This window comes from Eleutherodactylus coqui, chromosome 8 (genome assembly GCF_035609145.1).
Source record: "Eleutherodactylus coqui strain aEleCoq1 chromosome 8, aEleCoq1.hap1, whole genome shotgun sequence".
Lineage (NCBI taxonomy): Eukaryota > Metazoa > Chordata > Amphibia > Anura > Eleutherodactylidae > Eleutherodactylus > Eleutherodactylus coqui.
This window is the reverse complement of record NC_089844.1, coordinates 72313231-72329641: the sequence shown is the minus strand read 5'-3', so window position 1 is coordinate 72329641 and position 16411 is coordinate 72313231. Positions and strand designations below refer to the sequence as shown.

Sequence of the window (16411 nt, the reverse complement as noted above, 5' to 3'; positions counted from 1 at the left end):
GGGTATTTCTTTGGACACCCTGTATATGCTTTTGGTACAAATATGGCCATTATGGGCTGTCGATATGCTCGCAACATATACAATAAACCTAGACGCCAAAAATGCAGTCTTAGTAATTCAAGAGCAGCACAAGATATGTCTTCGAAACAAATGGTTCTCAGTTAGCATTCACGCAGGCCGGTGAAAAATGCCTAAAAATCATTATGTTGAAGAATGACTGCAGGGCAAAGCTGTAATCTCATGCAAGGAAGCAGCAGCCATGATTCCTCATCATCTCCTTGTGCGCCCGGATCACACAGCATATACCGTATGGTCTGACAGACATGAGCTATATGTCACCGCCTCGCACAGTTTAAAGGAACTGATTAGGTGTGACTTAGCCCTGTAGGGCAAAACGGAGAACAGTATTCTCCCCCTTAAGATTTGTTAAATTAAATAAATGTACACAATGAGATTTGTTTAATCTTTAAACCCCTCCAGAGCAATATGTTGCTGGCCCTACTGGGAACAGTTGAGGGTTAATGGCGCTTACAAAACTGTGCGTACGGTTTAATACGAGCGCTGCTTTAGAGGAGGCTTTTAGTTTTATTTTTTTTACTTGAATTCACAAACTGTTATTTGCTCAACAGATCTGGCAGCAAATCAAGTAGCTAAAATGACGTAAAGCGCACAGTAGGACGAAAAACGTACACGGAAATGTGTGCTTTATGTATTGGGGCAACGTGGCGGAAAATATGACATGCACACTGTATATACTGTTTACTTTATTCCATAGCCATTGCCTGAAGACAGTAGTGTTTGCTTCGGACACTCTCACACAATCGGTTTTTTAACCACGTAATACGCAGCACTGAGGTTCCATGCATTTCAATGAGGTCTTCGCACTAGCTTTTTTAACGCGTGCAAAATCGCACGCTGTATGTTCTATTTTCAGCGTTGTAGCGTGTATTTCACGCACTGCATCGCCCACTGCAATGAATGGCGTAAAGAATGTGGTAAAGAATTGCTTGTCTGCGTTGTTACTGGCCAAAAATAGGCAGTAAAAAAGCAGGCAAATATGCCCCAAAACGCCACTCTGCACGCAGGAAGATGCTGTGTACAAAACAAAGCATTTTTACCAACGCTTGTGTGGGAGTGGCCTTACAACTTCACTATTCGGCGCAGTTTTATGCGTTGGGAAGTGATTCAAGCTCGTCATACATGTAAGATGACAGTCCATGGCATCAGACATCAGTTTACTATGCGGAGAGGTAGCCGGGCTGTTGACATCGGAGGGAGCAAGGGTTCAGCATGTTGGATTTCAGTATTCCTGATGCTCTCCCACTAGGAGATAAGGGGCACCAGGTGTCTGGAAGCTGCTTATCCCCTTCTCTCTATGGAAAGAGATACCCGCTTTGGGAGAATCCACACAGCAGTGTACGTTTGGCGTATGCGCTCAGAAACCGGCTGTTATATGAGGGGGTATCCAATAGAAAGAGGACTCTTCTCCTGGTGGCCGGATATTACTAGTACAGACTACTGTTGCTGGGTGAATGTCTGCGGAACCCTACGGAGGCGGTATACCAGCTGACATTGTTGGGGAGGGTTGCGTTCAGCTCTAGTGATTTTTTCTACGAGTGGTTCAGTTTTTCACCTATTTTGCGATGGCCGATTCATATGAACAACGTGCCGCTGGGAAATTTTGTTTTCTTTTCCACTGCCCAAAGTACTTGTAAATAAAAAAAAGTTGCACAGATCGAGATCAGGAGAAGATAGAGGGCGAGGGTTTTATGATGTTTGTCAAAAACTGCTGAACACTCAGCGCTCTGTGGGCAAACAGGTAACTGGTTCTTCCATCATGACAACGCACCTATCGTGTTAGGCCCCCTGTCTACGGCCGAGGCGCGGTGGAGGAGGGGGAAGCAGTGACAGGTCTCCGAAATTAGCCTATCGAATAGATTGCCTCGATTCTCCGCGGTGAGCCTATCGCAGCATGCCACAATTTAAATCCCGCGAGTGGAGAAATCGCTATGATTCTCCGCTTGTGGATGCCGGCGCTGTGCTTTTCATAGTAATCCTATGGAAAGCTTTGCAGAGTGTGATCCGCCGGCAATTTATTGCCAACGGATCATCGCTCGTCAACAGGCAGCTTTAAGCAATTTTTGACAAAAAACATCATGAACCCCTCGCCTCTCCCTCTATCTTCACCTCATCTTGCTCTGCGTGACTTTTTTACAAGTGTTTTGAGCAGTGGAAAAGGAAACAAAAACTCACAGCTGCATGTTGTTCGTATGAATCAGCCATATTAAAATAGACAAAAAACTAAACAAGTCATTGGAAAAAAAAAAAAAAATCACTGGAACCAAACACAACCTTCCCAACAATGTCGGCTGGTGTACCGCCTCAGGTTTCCGTAAACATTCACCTAACAACACAAGCCGGTACTATTAGCAGCCCGTCCACCAGAAGAAGAGCCCTGTTTCTTGTGGGTACCGCCTCGTATGTGTCAAAGTATCTATAGGCCCAAGAGAGTCATCCTGGCCTTTGTCGGGCTGGTTTCTGCTATACAGAACATGGTAGACAACTACACTATTCTTACCCAGAAGCAACCCATCACTTCTTTACTGCAAATGGATCCTCGGATGTTACAAGTATATGTTGTATATGTTCATAGCGTCACTAAACAAGATATCTAAAGCCATTTTTACATCTATGTTGGAGAAATTTTTAAAAAGCCTCATTTGCATATTCTGTCACCTAGAAGCAGTAAATAACGCTACCTGCAGTGTTACTTTTCCTTTCAAAATGACGGGCCCTTTGGCCAAACTCAATGGGCCCCATAAGGTCCTCCCGGCTCTGTTGGTGTCTGTTGCGCAACAAATCTGGCATGGTGGACAATGCCTAAGAGTGAATTCACACCGTCTACTTGTTACAGAATTTCGGGTGCAGACTTTGCATTGAAATTCCACAACGATGTACAATGCAATATTTTTTTTTACTTGCATCAGTTGAGTGATACGTGCAGTGAACGGGTCATGGACGTGAAAAATGTGCCTTCTTGAGTGTGACTGTTCTAAGATGGCCGAGCATCATGTAAGAATGAACCAAAGAAGCTTTGGCCACCCACCGGCCGGTCCGATGACATTATTAAGCAAGTGGAACAAATAGTTATGGAAAAGAATGCCTGCAAAGTTGGCATTTCTGTAGGCACTGTACAGAAACTGCGTGAAGACTTGAAGATACGGAAAGTTTCCTCCTTGTTGCCGCCAATATATCAAGACAATGCTTCAGCTCAACTTTGAAATTGTTCCTCAAGCTCCCTACTCACCCGACCTTGGACCGAGCAATTTTTGGCTTTTTCCAACTATGAAGAACACTTCCATGGTTGCACATTTTCTAGTTGTGCTGCTCTTCTATCAGTGATTTCCCAACGACCAAAACAGAACCCTAAAGAAGCATTTGCAGCGACCATGCATCAACATTGTGTACGTCAAGCGGGAGACTATGCTGAGAAGTGACAATACTTCCATCTTTCTGGGGTAAGTAGATTAGAAAAACAATTCGGAGACCTTAAAACTTGTATGCACCTCATTTTTCATGTACAGAATAGACATGATTGGAAACCCTATATCCAAGCTTCTGTCCTCCCTTTGTGGAAGTAGGACACTGATAATATACCGAACTCGTAAAACGTTTTTCTCATTAGCGTTTCTACATGGAGAATATTGTTAGTTGTGCACTAAGTACCCTTGAAAACAAACCCCTCAGACATCTGTCAAAATTTGGTAGGACTAGGTCGCTCCATCATCAGCGTACGGAAAGCAGGTAATATTCTCTAGGAACAACTCAGGAAAAAGTCAGATTCATATTTCATATCTGCCACAAAAGCTCATCAGGGTAATAACCCTCCTTCTCCTGGGTGTTATCCGACCATCTGCTGCTCTATTACTTATCTTTATTTTGCAACTAATTAACAGCATAATCTTCTAAATTCAGCAAGTTAATTATCATTATTGTGGTCTTTGCAGCATCATCAGTCCTCATGAAGTCTTGTCTCTCCTTCCCCCCCCCCCCCAGAGGACACGGGGAAAATGAAGTAGGTTGGGAACGGGTCTGTTTCGAGGGGGGGTTCATTAGGTGTTTGCTGATGAGCTTGGCATGCGGAGAGGCAGGTCAGGAGAATTCTGCTGAACACAAGGTTCCATGCCGGGCTCAACCAACTTAATATCGCTTTCTGACTAGACGCCAACCTGCCCTCCGTCAGCTCTCAATAGAAGCTTCCCGCGGTAAACCTATTGGCATCATAGTGTGCAGAAAGATAACTCACAGTTTGTCACAGAAGTCTTTACATGGCGGATCCCACCGGGGCAGAACTACACTTAATGTCCTATTGATTGTTCTTCCCTCCCTTCCAGCTCCTTCTTAAGTAGAGTGCTCAGAGATAAAAAAGTAGAGATGTGCACTTACCGTCACTAACTGGAAAGTGACACGCATGACGCATGGAATTATTTTCCTCCTGTGCGAATGATCTGAAGTGGTTGATGTGAACGGAAAAACAAAAACTACAGAGTCGCTAATGACCTGAACGTACAACACCAGAATTTCCACTCTAGCTTAGAGCTAATAGGATTAACGTAGACAAGCCTCAGGGGACCTGTGCCCATCTCAGCTGTGATCAGAACTAGAAGAATATCCCGTCGGAAATAACCAAAACTAGGATTATCCCACACCGCCCCGCTTTATTACACTGTCAGAAAGAAATAGGGCTTGTGCTTCAAAAGCATTTAAAAAAGGGTCGTGCCAAAATTTTGACCAAAAAAAGCCATATCTGTACGAACATTTGCAGCTTTTTGCCCTTTTTCCGCCATCCTTCCTTTTTTAAATTTTTTTTTAAGTAGGTGGGGCTTAGTGTAAGGGGCGGGGTCAGTGTCCCAACATATTTACTATCATTTTCACCAGAATCTAGTATCATTTAGAACATAAAGCCACACCAGATTTAACTTTCTGCTGCATAGACGCCCACAAATGTTTAACAAGTGTGCGCCTATTAATAAATATTTGGCACATTTCACTCCAGCGCACTTTGGATTACGCAGAGCTATACAGAGCTCCTTTAATTCCCCCCATAATTATTAGTCTAAGATACTAAACCTGCTTTGATTGGCCAGTGTTGCCCCCATGATCAGTGCTGACCAGTCAGAGCAGCATGTAGTGGCTTAGAGTACCCATGCATGCTACCCTGTTTTCCAGAAAATAAAACCTACCACGAAAATAAGCCCTAGCCTCATTTTCGGGGAGGCTTGAAATATAAGCCCTAACCCAAAAATAAGCCTTAATTACACTACATTGGAAAAAAAATGCATTACCTAGCAGGCTCAGTTCAGGTCCCTCCGGCTGCTCTCTAGAGGTTCGGCGCAGTTCCCGCAGTCCTCAGCCGCTCGTACAACATCACTTCCTGGTTACGGGATTCATAAATGCGATGGCTGTGATTGGTTCTTCAACCGCTGCTCAGCCAATCAATGCAGTGCTGGATGAACCAATGCGATAGCTGCAATTAACCGCGGCTCAGCCAATACATAAATCCCACCTCTAGAATGCGATGGCTGTTAATTGGTTCTTTCACCGATGCTCAGCCAATCAATGTAGCACTGGATATAAACCAATCACAGCCATCACATTGTTTAATCCAGAGCTGCATTGGCTGGCTGAGCAGCGGTCGAAGAACCAATCAGAAGTGCGTCGGAGCTGTGGACAGCAACGGGAGGGACCCAGACCAAGCCTGCTAGGTAAGTATAATAAGACATCCCCTAGTGCCTCTTAAAATTAATATAAGACAAGGGGGAAACACAGTAATATACATGGTATATTGGGTAGTCAAACAAGCAGTTCGGCCATGTTTGCTTCTCTAGGCACGGAAGGTAATTTAAAGAGTTGCTTTCAGATAGCCTAGAACCAGTTTCGTCACACATTCTAAGGAGACCAATGAGATATATAATCTGCAGGCAGTGTGTCGTAGAGCAGACTCTCCACTATGGTTTTCCTGGATGCTGTTTCACGAGTCTTGCCTTGACTCTCCCTTATGGCTTTCCTGGATAGAGCTGGAGAAGCCAAGTTAAAGGAGATGTCCCGAGGCAGCAAGTGGGTCTATACACTTCTGTATGGCCATAATAATGCACTTTGTAATATACATTGTGCATTAATTATGAGCCATACAGAAGTTATAAAAAGTTTTTTACTTACCTGCTCCGTTGCTAGCGTCCTCGTTCCCATGGAGCCGACTAATTTTTGGCCTCCGATGGCCAAATTAGCCGCGCTTGCGCAGTCCGGGTCTTCAGCAGTCTTCTATGGAGCCGCTCGTGCCAGAGAGCGGCTCCGTGTAGCTCCGCCCCGTCACGTGCCGATTCCAGCCAATCAGGAGGCTGGAATCGGCAGTGGACCGCACAGAAGAGCTGCGGTCCACGAAGACAGAGGATCCCGGCGGCCATCTTCAGAAGGTGAGTATGAAGACGCCGGACCGCCGGGATTCAGGTAAGCGCTGTGCGGGTGGTTTTTTTAACCCCTGCATCGGGGTTGTCTCGCGCCGAACGGGGGGGGGGTTTAAAAAAAAAAAACCCGTTTCGGCGCGGGACATCTCCTTTAACTAATATATAGTTTTGTTAAAAAAGTTTCAGTCTAGCTTGTCATTAAAGGGGTGGTCTCGCGAAACCAAGTGGGGTTATACACTTCCGTATGGCCATATTAATGCACTTTGTAATGTACATTGTGCATTAAATATGAGCCATACAGAAGTTATTCACTTACCTGCTCCGTTGCTAGCGTCCTCGTCTCCATGGTTCCGTCTAAATTCGCTGGCAGCTTGCTTTTTTAGACGCGCTTGCGCAGTCCGGTCTTCTGCTCAGCGCGAGCCGCTTCAGTGTGCTCCCCGCTACAGCTCTTCTGCGCATGCGCAGACGAGCTGTCACTGCTCGGGAGCGCGCTGAAGCGGCCATTCTGCACCATCCTCTGTTAGAGGAAGGTGCAGAAACTGGAGCTGCCCAGCGGAGAAGCCCAGCCCAGCAGCCCCGAGAAGCGTCCCAGGTAAGTGATGGGTCGGGGGGGGGCTGCCGCTGCGCCGGGGGGGCTGTCGCTGCGCCGGGGGGGGCTGCCGCTGTGATGGGGGGGCTGTCGCTAGGCCGGGGGGGGCTGCCGCTGTGATGGGGGGGCTGTCGCTAGGCCGGGGGGGGGCTGCCGCTGCGCCGGGCTGCGCCGGGGGGGCTGTCGCTAGGCCGGGGGGAGCTGCCGCTAGGCCGGGCTGCGCCGGGGGGGGCTGTCGCTAGGCCGGGCTGCGCCGGGGGGGGGCTGCCGCTAGGCTCCGGAACCTAGCGCTGGGCTCCGGGGCCTTCACCTGGGCTGAGGGTCTAGCGCTGGGGAGCCGGGGGCTAGCGCCGGTTACCTGCTGTCTGGTCGGCGGCTGCGGGGCGTCTGGTCGGCGGCTGCGATGCGTCCGGTTGCCATGGAGACACAGCTGGCGGCGTCTCGGGAGCGCGCACGTCGGGCTGCAGCGAGCGACGGGGAAAGAGCCGGCGGCCATCTTGAGGAAACTTTTATAAGTTGCTGAAACGCTGGAACGGTAAGTACGAACCAGCTAGAAATGTCATTTACAGGGGGGCTTAGTAATGTATGTTTAATGGGGGGGACTGGGCAAAAAAAAAAATTAACTGCTTCCTCGAGACATCTCCTTTAAGGGCTTATTCAGATGACCGTATATCGGTCGGGTATTCACGCCAGCCGATATACGGCGTCCCTCTCTGCAGGGGGAGGAGGCTGGAAGAGCCGGGAGCAGTGCTCTGAGCTCCTGCCCCCTCTCCGCCCCAAGTTATTGTTTCATTAGTTTTTAGTTTTGTCAAAAAAGTTCCCATTTATCACTCTGCTCATCTCCGGCTCTATAACCTGCAGATTTCACAGCTTTTTCAGTATGACGGGGTCCCTTTAATGACAAGGGAGAAGATGATCTGTCTCTGTGACAGATAAGAGAACGCATTAGGTGAGGACTTTACGGTAACATTTGATTATGTGACATCGTGTTAAAATCAACCATCACAAGACCTCAATGTTTCCCTATGGGGGAAAGAAAAAGTCATGCCAGAATTACAGGAAATCTGACATGGTTAGGCGACATTCACACAAGGCATAGTTTCTACGGTTTTGTGATTTGGATTATGCAGTGAAAATCCATGGTAATGTAAAGTACAATACATGTAGATGGGATTTTCAAAACTCCATCCACACCTAGTAAAAAATATTCTGTACGTAAATATGAGCATGATGTGACGCTTCAAATCCACAGTATGCTGAATCTTGTGGATTTTCACTGCGAATGTCACCTTTTGTTTTTTAAAACTGCAGCAAAATCCACAGTGAAACAGAAGGATTTTGCAAGAGAGCCCCCACCAGGAAACGTCCACTACATCTGGAAATATTGAGATTGTAGTAGCCCGTGATTTTACTGCAGCCAAATGTCATAATGCAGCCCTAGCCTTAAGGTGGATTTCTACTATAAGCAGCATTAAAGGGGTATTAAGAAGACAAGATTCTTTTTTCAAGTTTTCATCCATCCAGAGGATGGGTGAGAACTCATAGATCGGCGGAGATCCAACTGCTGGGACTTCCACCAATCCCTAGAAGGGGGTCCTGTTGGTCTCCAAGGGAAAGGAGTGGAGGTCACATAGACACACCGCTGCTCCATTCATTTCAGTGAGAGTGCTGGAGATTACAAAACACAAAGCAGCAAGCAAAGCGTTCAGTAATCTCCGGCACGCTGATTGAAATGAATGGAGCGGTGCTGAGCCTGAGCAACCTGCACTCCATTCCCATGGAGATCAGCCAGATCTCCGATCTTGGCATCAGTGGGATTCCCAACGATTGGGTCTCCATCGATCTATCAGTTTTTACACAGTTTTTATCTGTCTCCACAGCAGCCTGTATGTATGATGGAAAGATGACCACATACACATACTGACAGCAATCATCTTCTCTATAGATAATAGACCGGGAAGAGATAACTACGTAGCACCGCGAGCCTCGTCATCTAATAACGGCATATTACAGACCACAACCCAGTCTGCGAGTACAAGGAATAGACTCGTACGCTGCCGGTGTAAATGACCGCACGTCGGCCAACGTACCACCTTAGCCTTTTTTGGCATCCAAATGCTACTGCCAAATACTGTGCATCATGACTTCTGAGCAAACAACCTTTTCTTACAAGTAGCGGCAGTCGGAGGTTTTCTTGCAGTAGACTATATAACAGAATTGAAATGATCAGCAATATAAGGGTTTTTTGAAGAATAAAGTAGTGTTTCGTGACGGCCAACAATCTTGCATGAGATTTGTGTGTAGCGAGACTTACAAATCTTGCGCGAATATGAACCCCATTCTTTTGAAAGGGAGTATAATACATAAGTGATGTTTTCAATGCAGGGAGAACTCCTGGCATCAGCGCTCTCATCCTGGGCGCCATTATGCCAGGCGTTCAGGATGTTAGCATAGCAGCCTCCAATTCGATGCAGTGGTCACCTGACTTCTGGAGGACTCAGCCAGGATTCTGGCGCACTTAGCTTAGTAAATATCATCCAATGAAGATAAAATGGAAAGACAAGAAAAACTTTATAATATAATTACCTTAAAGGGGTTGTCACAGAACATGAAGTCATCCCGATTCACAGGATGCATGGTCACTGTGCCATTCATCCTTGGACTTTCAGGAACCCCATTCCCGTGATCTGTGCGCTCCCAATAGCTGGACCTCCACTGATCAATTATCCCCTATCCTGTGGATATGGAATAACTGCATTTCATAGGACAACCCCTTTAATAATTCTGCTGCCTTTCCACACTGTCAATCCTTGGGTCCACTGGTTCACAAATGCTGTAAAAAAGTGACATCCACGGGATGTGACATCGCTAGGAGTGAAAAGTCACTTGTTCATGCAGCCATTTTGCCTTGATGTCACATGGGTGGCACATCATCAGGTTCACTTATTGGAGACGCAGGAACAGAGCAAACTTACTTATATCCGTTGAAGCATTAAATATAAGTCTTCTCAGAAAGTGGTCCACAGACTGAGACCTTGCTGCCCAGAGGCCTGCGCAATTACTTACACATGCACATCCATACCGCCATTCTCTGATTGCATTGGACATTTTCATCATGGACATATAATATACAAACACTTCAATACGGTTCGGTCCCCTAAATCTCAGGAACCACAACGAGGCAGAAAACTAATAAAAAGTTTGAATAATTTCCGTTCTGAAGGATAGAGCTCTTCTAGTAGGGAACCGTTAGAGTAACCGTCCGAGACAGATGTAATAAGTGCATGGGTGACATAATTATACAAACACAAGCCCCACATACATAGGTGATAAGTTACCAGTTTTGCCTCTGACTGAACAGGTGGTGGAGATGGAGGGCCTGGAATCCCCGGGACAGTAGGCACCACGGTGACTGGTCGGACAATCTGTGGAAGAGCAGAAGACAGAACTGACAACCGTGATAAATTCATTACTAACGTCTCATAATATAATATTTGTATTCCATTAGAAAGGTATTATATGATCGGATGTCTTCGCGACTTTAAAGGGCAAGTTAGGCCACTCAATAAGCCCAATCAGGACAGACATTTTCCAAGTAAGCATATGTATATCATAGGGTGATGGGGGTTCACCATTATGGACGTCCTAATAAACTCAATTAGTGACCAGCTACATGTATTATATTCATTCATTTGTGTGGATGCCAAATAATACTACATTTTGTCTGCATTGGTAGATTTTACCTCTTGGCCTAAATTAAGAGATGGTTCTGCTTTAAATGGTTGTAGCTTTATTGCTGCAGGAAGCAAAACGCTCCATACATTACGCAATGGACCAGGTTGGACCAAGTCCTGTTGAAGCGAATAAGACTCACCTGCAGTACCGACCCAGGCCACTGAGCAATCTACGGAGCTGTCTGCTTTCTGCAGCAAAACAGCCAGAAGTGACACAACTGCTTTAAGTAGAACAATTTTGAAGATCCTACAGTCACACTCTCTAGAACATTTTGGCAAATATTATGATTTATTCATATTGCGTTAATGTGGAAATGCATGTTCTCCATTTATACCTAAGGCCTCATTCACAAGTGCGGTTTGCACACATTAGAGGTGCACACAGAAAGCGCTTCTATAAGAACTAATGGTCCTATGGAATCATTCAGATGAATGAATTTTAGACGTGCAAAAAGCTCGCACCTATAAAAGATAGGACATGCGAATGCAAACTCGCATCTAAGGTCCTTGGTGCGTGAAAAGATGGGAACTGACCTATCTTTGGTGCTTGCTTTCCATAGACTCCAATGGGAGCTGGAAAACACGCACCACGCACCTCCGATCGTGTGAACAGGCTAATTCAAGCCGAGACCTATGCTGCTGCCCTGCTACAACAGCTCAGATGACAACTAGACAGGTGTTTTGCTGGGCTGCAGCACTGTAACACACACCTCCATACACCGTGCAGTGGCCCAGAATGGTACTGCAAGCTGAGACCCTTTCTAAGTCAATGGGACTGAGCTCTCAGTATCATTCCAGGCTGCTGCACAGTAGCTCAGAAAAACAGCTCATTGGCTTGGATGCCAAGTGTCGGACTCCTACCCTTCTGATGTTAATGGCTTATCCTGAGGAGTGGTCATTAGTCCTGGGAAACTCCTTTAACTGCAGTTTCCAATAACAAGTAGGTGTAAAACCAGAAAGTGTTACCAAAGTTATACAACTTTTCAAAAAATGTAAAACTATAAAATATTGTTGCAGTTGTCAGCAGTCATTTCCACGGTTCATGGCGCCCCTCAACCATATTTTATACAACCCCCCCTAGCAGCCTTGTCATGGGCTTCCCACGTGTTTCCATATGAAATAATCTCTGTGTTATTAAAGGTTTAAAGAGGGGCTTTTTTCTGTTTTTGCACAGTAAATTCCACTGAAGGAATGGGGTCATCCAGGGAGAAAGATTGGGGTCACCCTTTACTATTTCGGCGCATTACACTGGGCCAGAGTTGTAGATGCTCTTAAAAGGTCCACATGAGGTGCAAGATTTACAAGATTATAGCTTAAACCTCCATTAGAATGTAATCCTCCTAATTCAGAGACAAGGCTGATTGGTGGGGGTCTGACTGTTGGGAACCCCACCAATCCCAAGAAATGGGTCCCAGTCAACCTATATGAACGGAGCAGCAGTTGAGCATGTGCAATGCCACTTCATTCATATCTACGGGACTGCGCAGAGAAAGAAGACAGTCCCATAGAGATGAATCTGAACTCTTATAGGCGCCCATATTTGTCACGACCCTTTAAGAATGCCGCTGAATATTACAGTTGGGTATATCTGCCACTGAGTCCAATTGTAAATGAACGCACAACGCGTATCTTTCAATACAGTGGGAGAAAAATGCATACAGTGGGCCTAATGTAAGCTAAAAGGACAATCTCTTGCCACATGTCTGGCCAATAGCAGTGATAATAGTGCCTAAAGACCTCTGGGGGACATTCACATGTTTTTTTGTTTTTTTTTATTTGACACTTTCATGGGAGCCCCAGTTAAAGAGGAAAACATCCCCCTGTAGTGACAAAAGTCAGTGGTAGAGCTGATCAGGGTCTGCTGGGAACCCTGCAGCTCTGCAGATGATCGCCGGCTCGTGTAGTGGAAGAAACACTTCCACTTTTACTTTTTAGTACATAGAGCTCATTGAGTGCTATGTACCTGAGAAAGGAGAAGACAGGAGCAGGGGGTTTAATCCCACGACGCACTTCTGTGGTCCTTAAGGGCTTGGTCCTTCAGAGGTTAAAGGGTTGCCCCATTTTCAAGATGTCAAGCGGGAAGGGGGATGGGAGTTCCTGTTCGAGATGGCCAGAAGCTATCAGTAGTGGCTCATGATCCGGCACACCGCCATGACTACATATTACATGCAATATCACATTTCTCTGCAGAAGAAAACATACAAGGTGATTCAAAAGGAAGGTGCAAAAGTAAAGCAGATGTCTTCATATACGAACTTACATACAGCAGCCAGAATGATCTGAAAAGATCGAAGAACACTTCAGGTATTTAAAGGGGTTGTCTCACGAAAGCAAGTGGGGTTATACACTTCTGTATGGCCATAATAATGCACTTTGTAATGTACATCGTGCATTAAATATGAGCCATACAGAAGTTATTCACTTACCTGCTCCGTTGCTGGCGTCCCCGTCTCCATGGCTCCGTCTAATTTCGGGGTCTTCTTGCTTTTTTAGACGCGCTTGCACAGAAGGGTCTTCTCCCTTCTGGACGGTCCAGGCACGAGCGGCGTTCTGGCTCTGCCCCCTTCTACGCGCCATCGCGTAGCTCCGCCCCGTCACGTGTGCCGATTCCAGCCAATCAGGAGGCTGGAATCGGAAATGGAACGCACAGAGCCCATGGTGCACCATGGGAGAAGACCCGCAGTGCACCATGGGAGAAAACCGCAGTGCATCTCTGGGAAAGGATCGGCGGCCATCTTGGGAGAAGAATTTTATAAGTTCATCTTTCATCACATCGGTGAGTAGCAAGCGGTTTAAAAACCGCTTTAAAATGCTATTTTATGCCAGGGGGTGACAGGGGGAATGGGCTAATGTAAAATTTTGATGTTCGCCGCGAGACAACCCCTTTAAGGCACCTTTTAGACGTTCATTATGGGTGCATTGGTGACACTAGATGACCTACAGCAACACATCTCCATTGTAATCGGATCGATAACTGAGGATAAGCAGGGATATGTCTCGGCAGAACTGGACTACCGACTTGACATCTGCAGTGTCACCAACGGCGCCAACATGGAGCATCTATAAGGTGCGTTAAATACCTGACAAGTTCTTCTATCTCTTCATGCCATGCCGGTTGCTGTATGTAAGTTCATGTATGAAGACATCAGCTTCACTTTTGCACCCTTCTTTTTCATTCACCCTGTAATAACTGCAGATCGCTGGTGATTTCTGAAGCCTGATGCAACCAGATCTGACATGGGGCTGACTTCATGAGAAAATCTCTTTAAAAATAGTTAAAAAAATAAAAATTAGAATGATCATTAATTATCAAAGCTCATTTTCAAATAATTTTGTGCAAAATGTACCATTATTGTTTATTTTAATAATTCAGCAGCTGGACACTAGAGGGCGAGCTTTACAAAGAAGAAAGAAACAAAGACATGGGGAATACAAGTATGTAGGAGTATACAGATCGGGGGGGGCTCCCCATAACGGCTACAAGAATGTGGAGTAGATACTATTGTATTCAGTGATCTACAGAAAAGCAAAAAGCGGAAAAAAAATGTTACGTTAACTCTCACACAAGCGTTTTTGGTTTTTTTACTGCACATTACTCATGCGCACATAATACGCAGCACCAAGGCTACAGCATCTGAATGGGGCTTTTCACACTAGCGTTTTTGCGTAGTGTTTTTTACGCACACGCAAAATCGCACGCAGCATGTCCTATTTGCGGCGTGTATTTCATGCACTAAATCGCCTATTGAAATGAATGGCATGGGTAATAAAGCAGTAAATACGCAATTGCACGCACAATACTTTGTTTTAGTGTTTTTTACGCAATTGCTATGGGGGGGGATAAGTTGTAACATCCTCAGTTTGCTTGCCTCATTGCTCCTGCGTATTCCGCACGAAGCCGCATACAAATGCATCTCTGCACGCAGTAAAACGCTGCGTTTTTACAGCCACTTGTGTGAGAGCGGCCTTATTACTAGAATCAGTATAAACATCTGGGAGATCCTCCTCTATTATAAGGGTCCATCCACATAATTAACCCTTTCCAATCCAGTGTCAGACCTCCTCTGCCATTGAGATTTCCCTGAAAAGCTCCCATGTCGGGGGCGACAAAAGTCAACGGAAGCCATCCGTCTAGCGGCCCTTCCGCAAGCAGCTTTGCAGATCCGCATCATCGCCTAGCGACAGTGTGGTAAAATCTGTACTGCGCATCTCTGACGGCTCGCTGGCCAGAACATCCTCACTACAGAAGGCCGTCTGCACTGACAGGTACGTGGTGTCACCGCCGGGCACAGGGTTGGATTCCGCTGCCGGAACCCAACCTATTCATGCACAGGCGGCCTAAGTTGTCCATGCACTTGGGATAAATGTTGGCAGAAATTGTGGTTTTTGACCTTTTCAGTTGGCCATCATTTGAGGTTTAGGTACAAACGACGGTGAGTGACGACCGTCAGCAGACTGAAAATACTCAGTCGCAGGCGGCTGAAACTTGTGTAAGAGTCCTTTTAGGCGAGCCGATTCTCATTTGAACAAGCGAGTGACGTCACCGCTAACTTGTTAGCAATCGTTTGCACGCATGCAGAATGTTTAGATGGGCAGATCATCATTGAGAATCGCAGATCATTACTGAGAATCGCTCACTTCTCGCTCAGCACTCTTATTCTAATTCTTAGTACAAGATGTAGCGGGGAGCGCTTAAACGTTAACGAGAAGTGAGTGAGCCAACGATGACTTTTATGATACCTGAAGCTGAACAATGAATGAAAAGTCAACAATTCTCATTCATCGGCTCGGGTTTAAACCAAACGATCATCATTCAGTTTAGTTCATTTTAGCAATTTTGTTTGAACGACAATCATTAGGTCTAAACGCAGCGTTACATGATCAGTCGAATGGGGCCGATCCTCTGTCACTCCGGCAAGCCAATACTGTCTCCCGGATCTACAAGTTTAGTCTGGCACGTTGATCACTGGATTAGCCGACTGATCAGCAGCATAATCTCATGGCCAGATCCAGTATGCACCATCCACAGCTCCGTCAGAAGGCCTGGAGGACTTCCTGCCGTCATGAGACTACATTAGCAGTTTTTCCATCTACACTTCCCAGATTTCAAGTTTGAGGCATCCATTACCAGGAAACTCATATAGGACCCCAAGTCTACTAGTAGTCAGTCTGCAGTCACATATAGACAGGCACAGCACAGAAGATGCGGATAGGCTCATCCACTACAATGCCGAGTCCTCGGTGATCCTGGCCGTCTCCGGAGAAGAGTCTGCAGCGGACATCCAGCTTGCATAAACATATAAGCCTTCTTTATTGCTAAAATCCATTAAAAAGCACATTGTTGCTCATAAAATAAACACTTTGCATTTGTTCTTAATTGTAGCCTGTCAAATAAATACACGAACAGATATTAAAAAGCCTCCAGAACCAATCAGGAGTGAGCCAATGGTCGTCCCATATAAATGTGCTGGACTGAGATGTAATATGTGCCACTTTGCCATGAAATGAGAATTTTCTGTAAATTTTGGTATGACGTATAATGTAAAACCTTTTATGAACTGCGATTCTAATGCTGTTTATGTCATCTAATGCGCTGTGTGCAATTTTCATTTATGTGGGATCTA

The 16411-nt window shown here is 45.8% G+C and overlaps 1 protein-coding gene across 5 annotated transcripts in view; it reads right to left on the bottom strand.

Moving 5' to 3' along the window:
* Positions 1–16411, bottom strand: part of ATF2 (activating transcription factor 2) — a 105552-nt gene that overhangs the window by 59689 nt on the left and 29452 nt on the right. For all 5 annotated transcript variants that reach the window (XM_066575807.1, XM_066575810.1, XM_066575811.1 and 2 more), the window contains one exon: positions 10392–10478. In XM_066575807.1, the coding sequence (XP_066431904.1) occupies positions 10392–10478 (87 nt within the window). The remainder of the gene's footprint in view (positions 1–10391; positions 10479–16411) is intronic.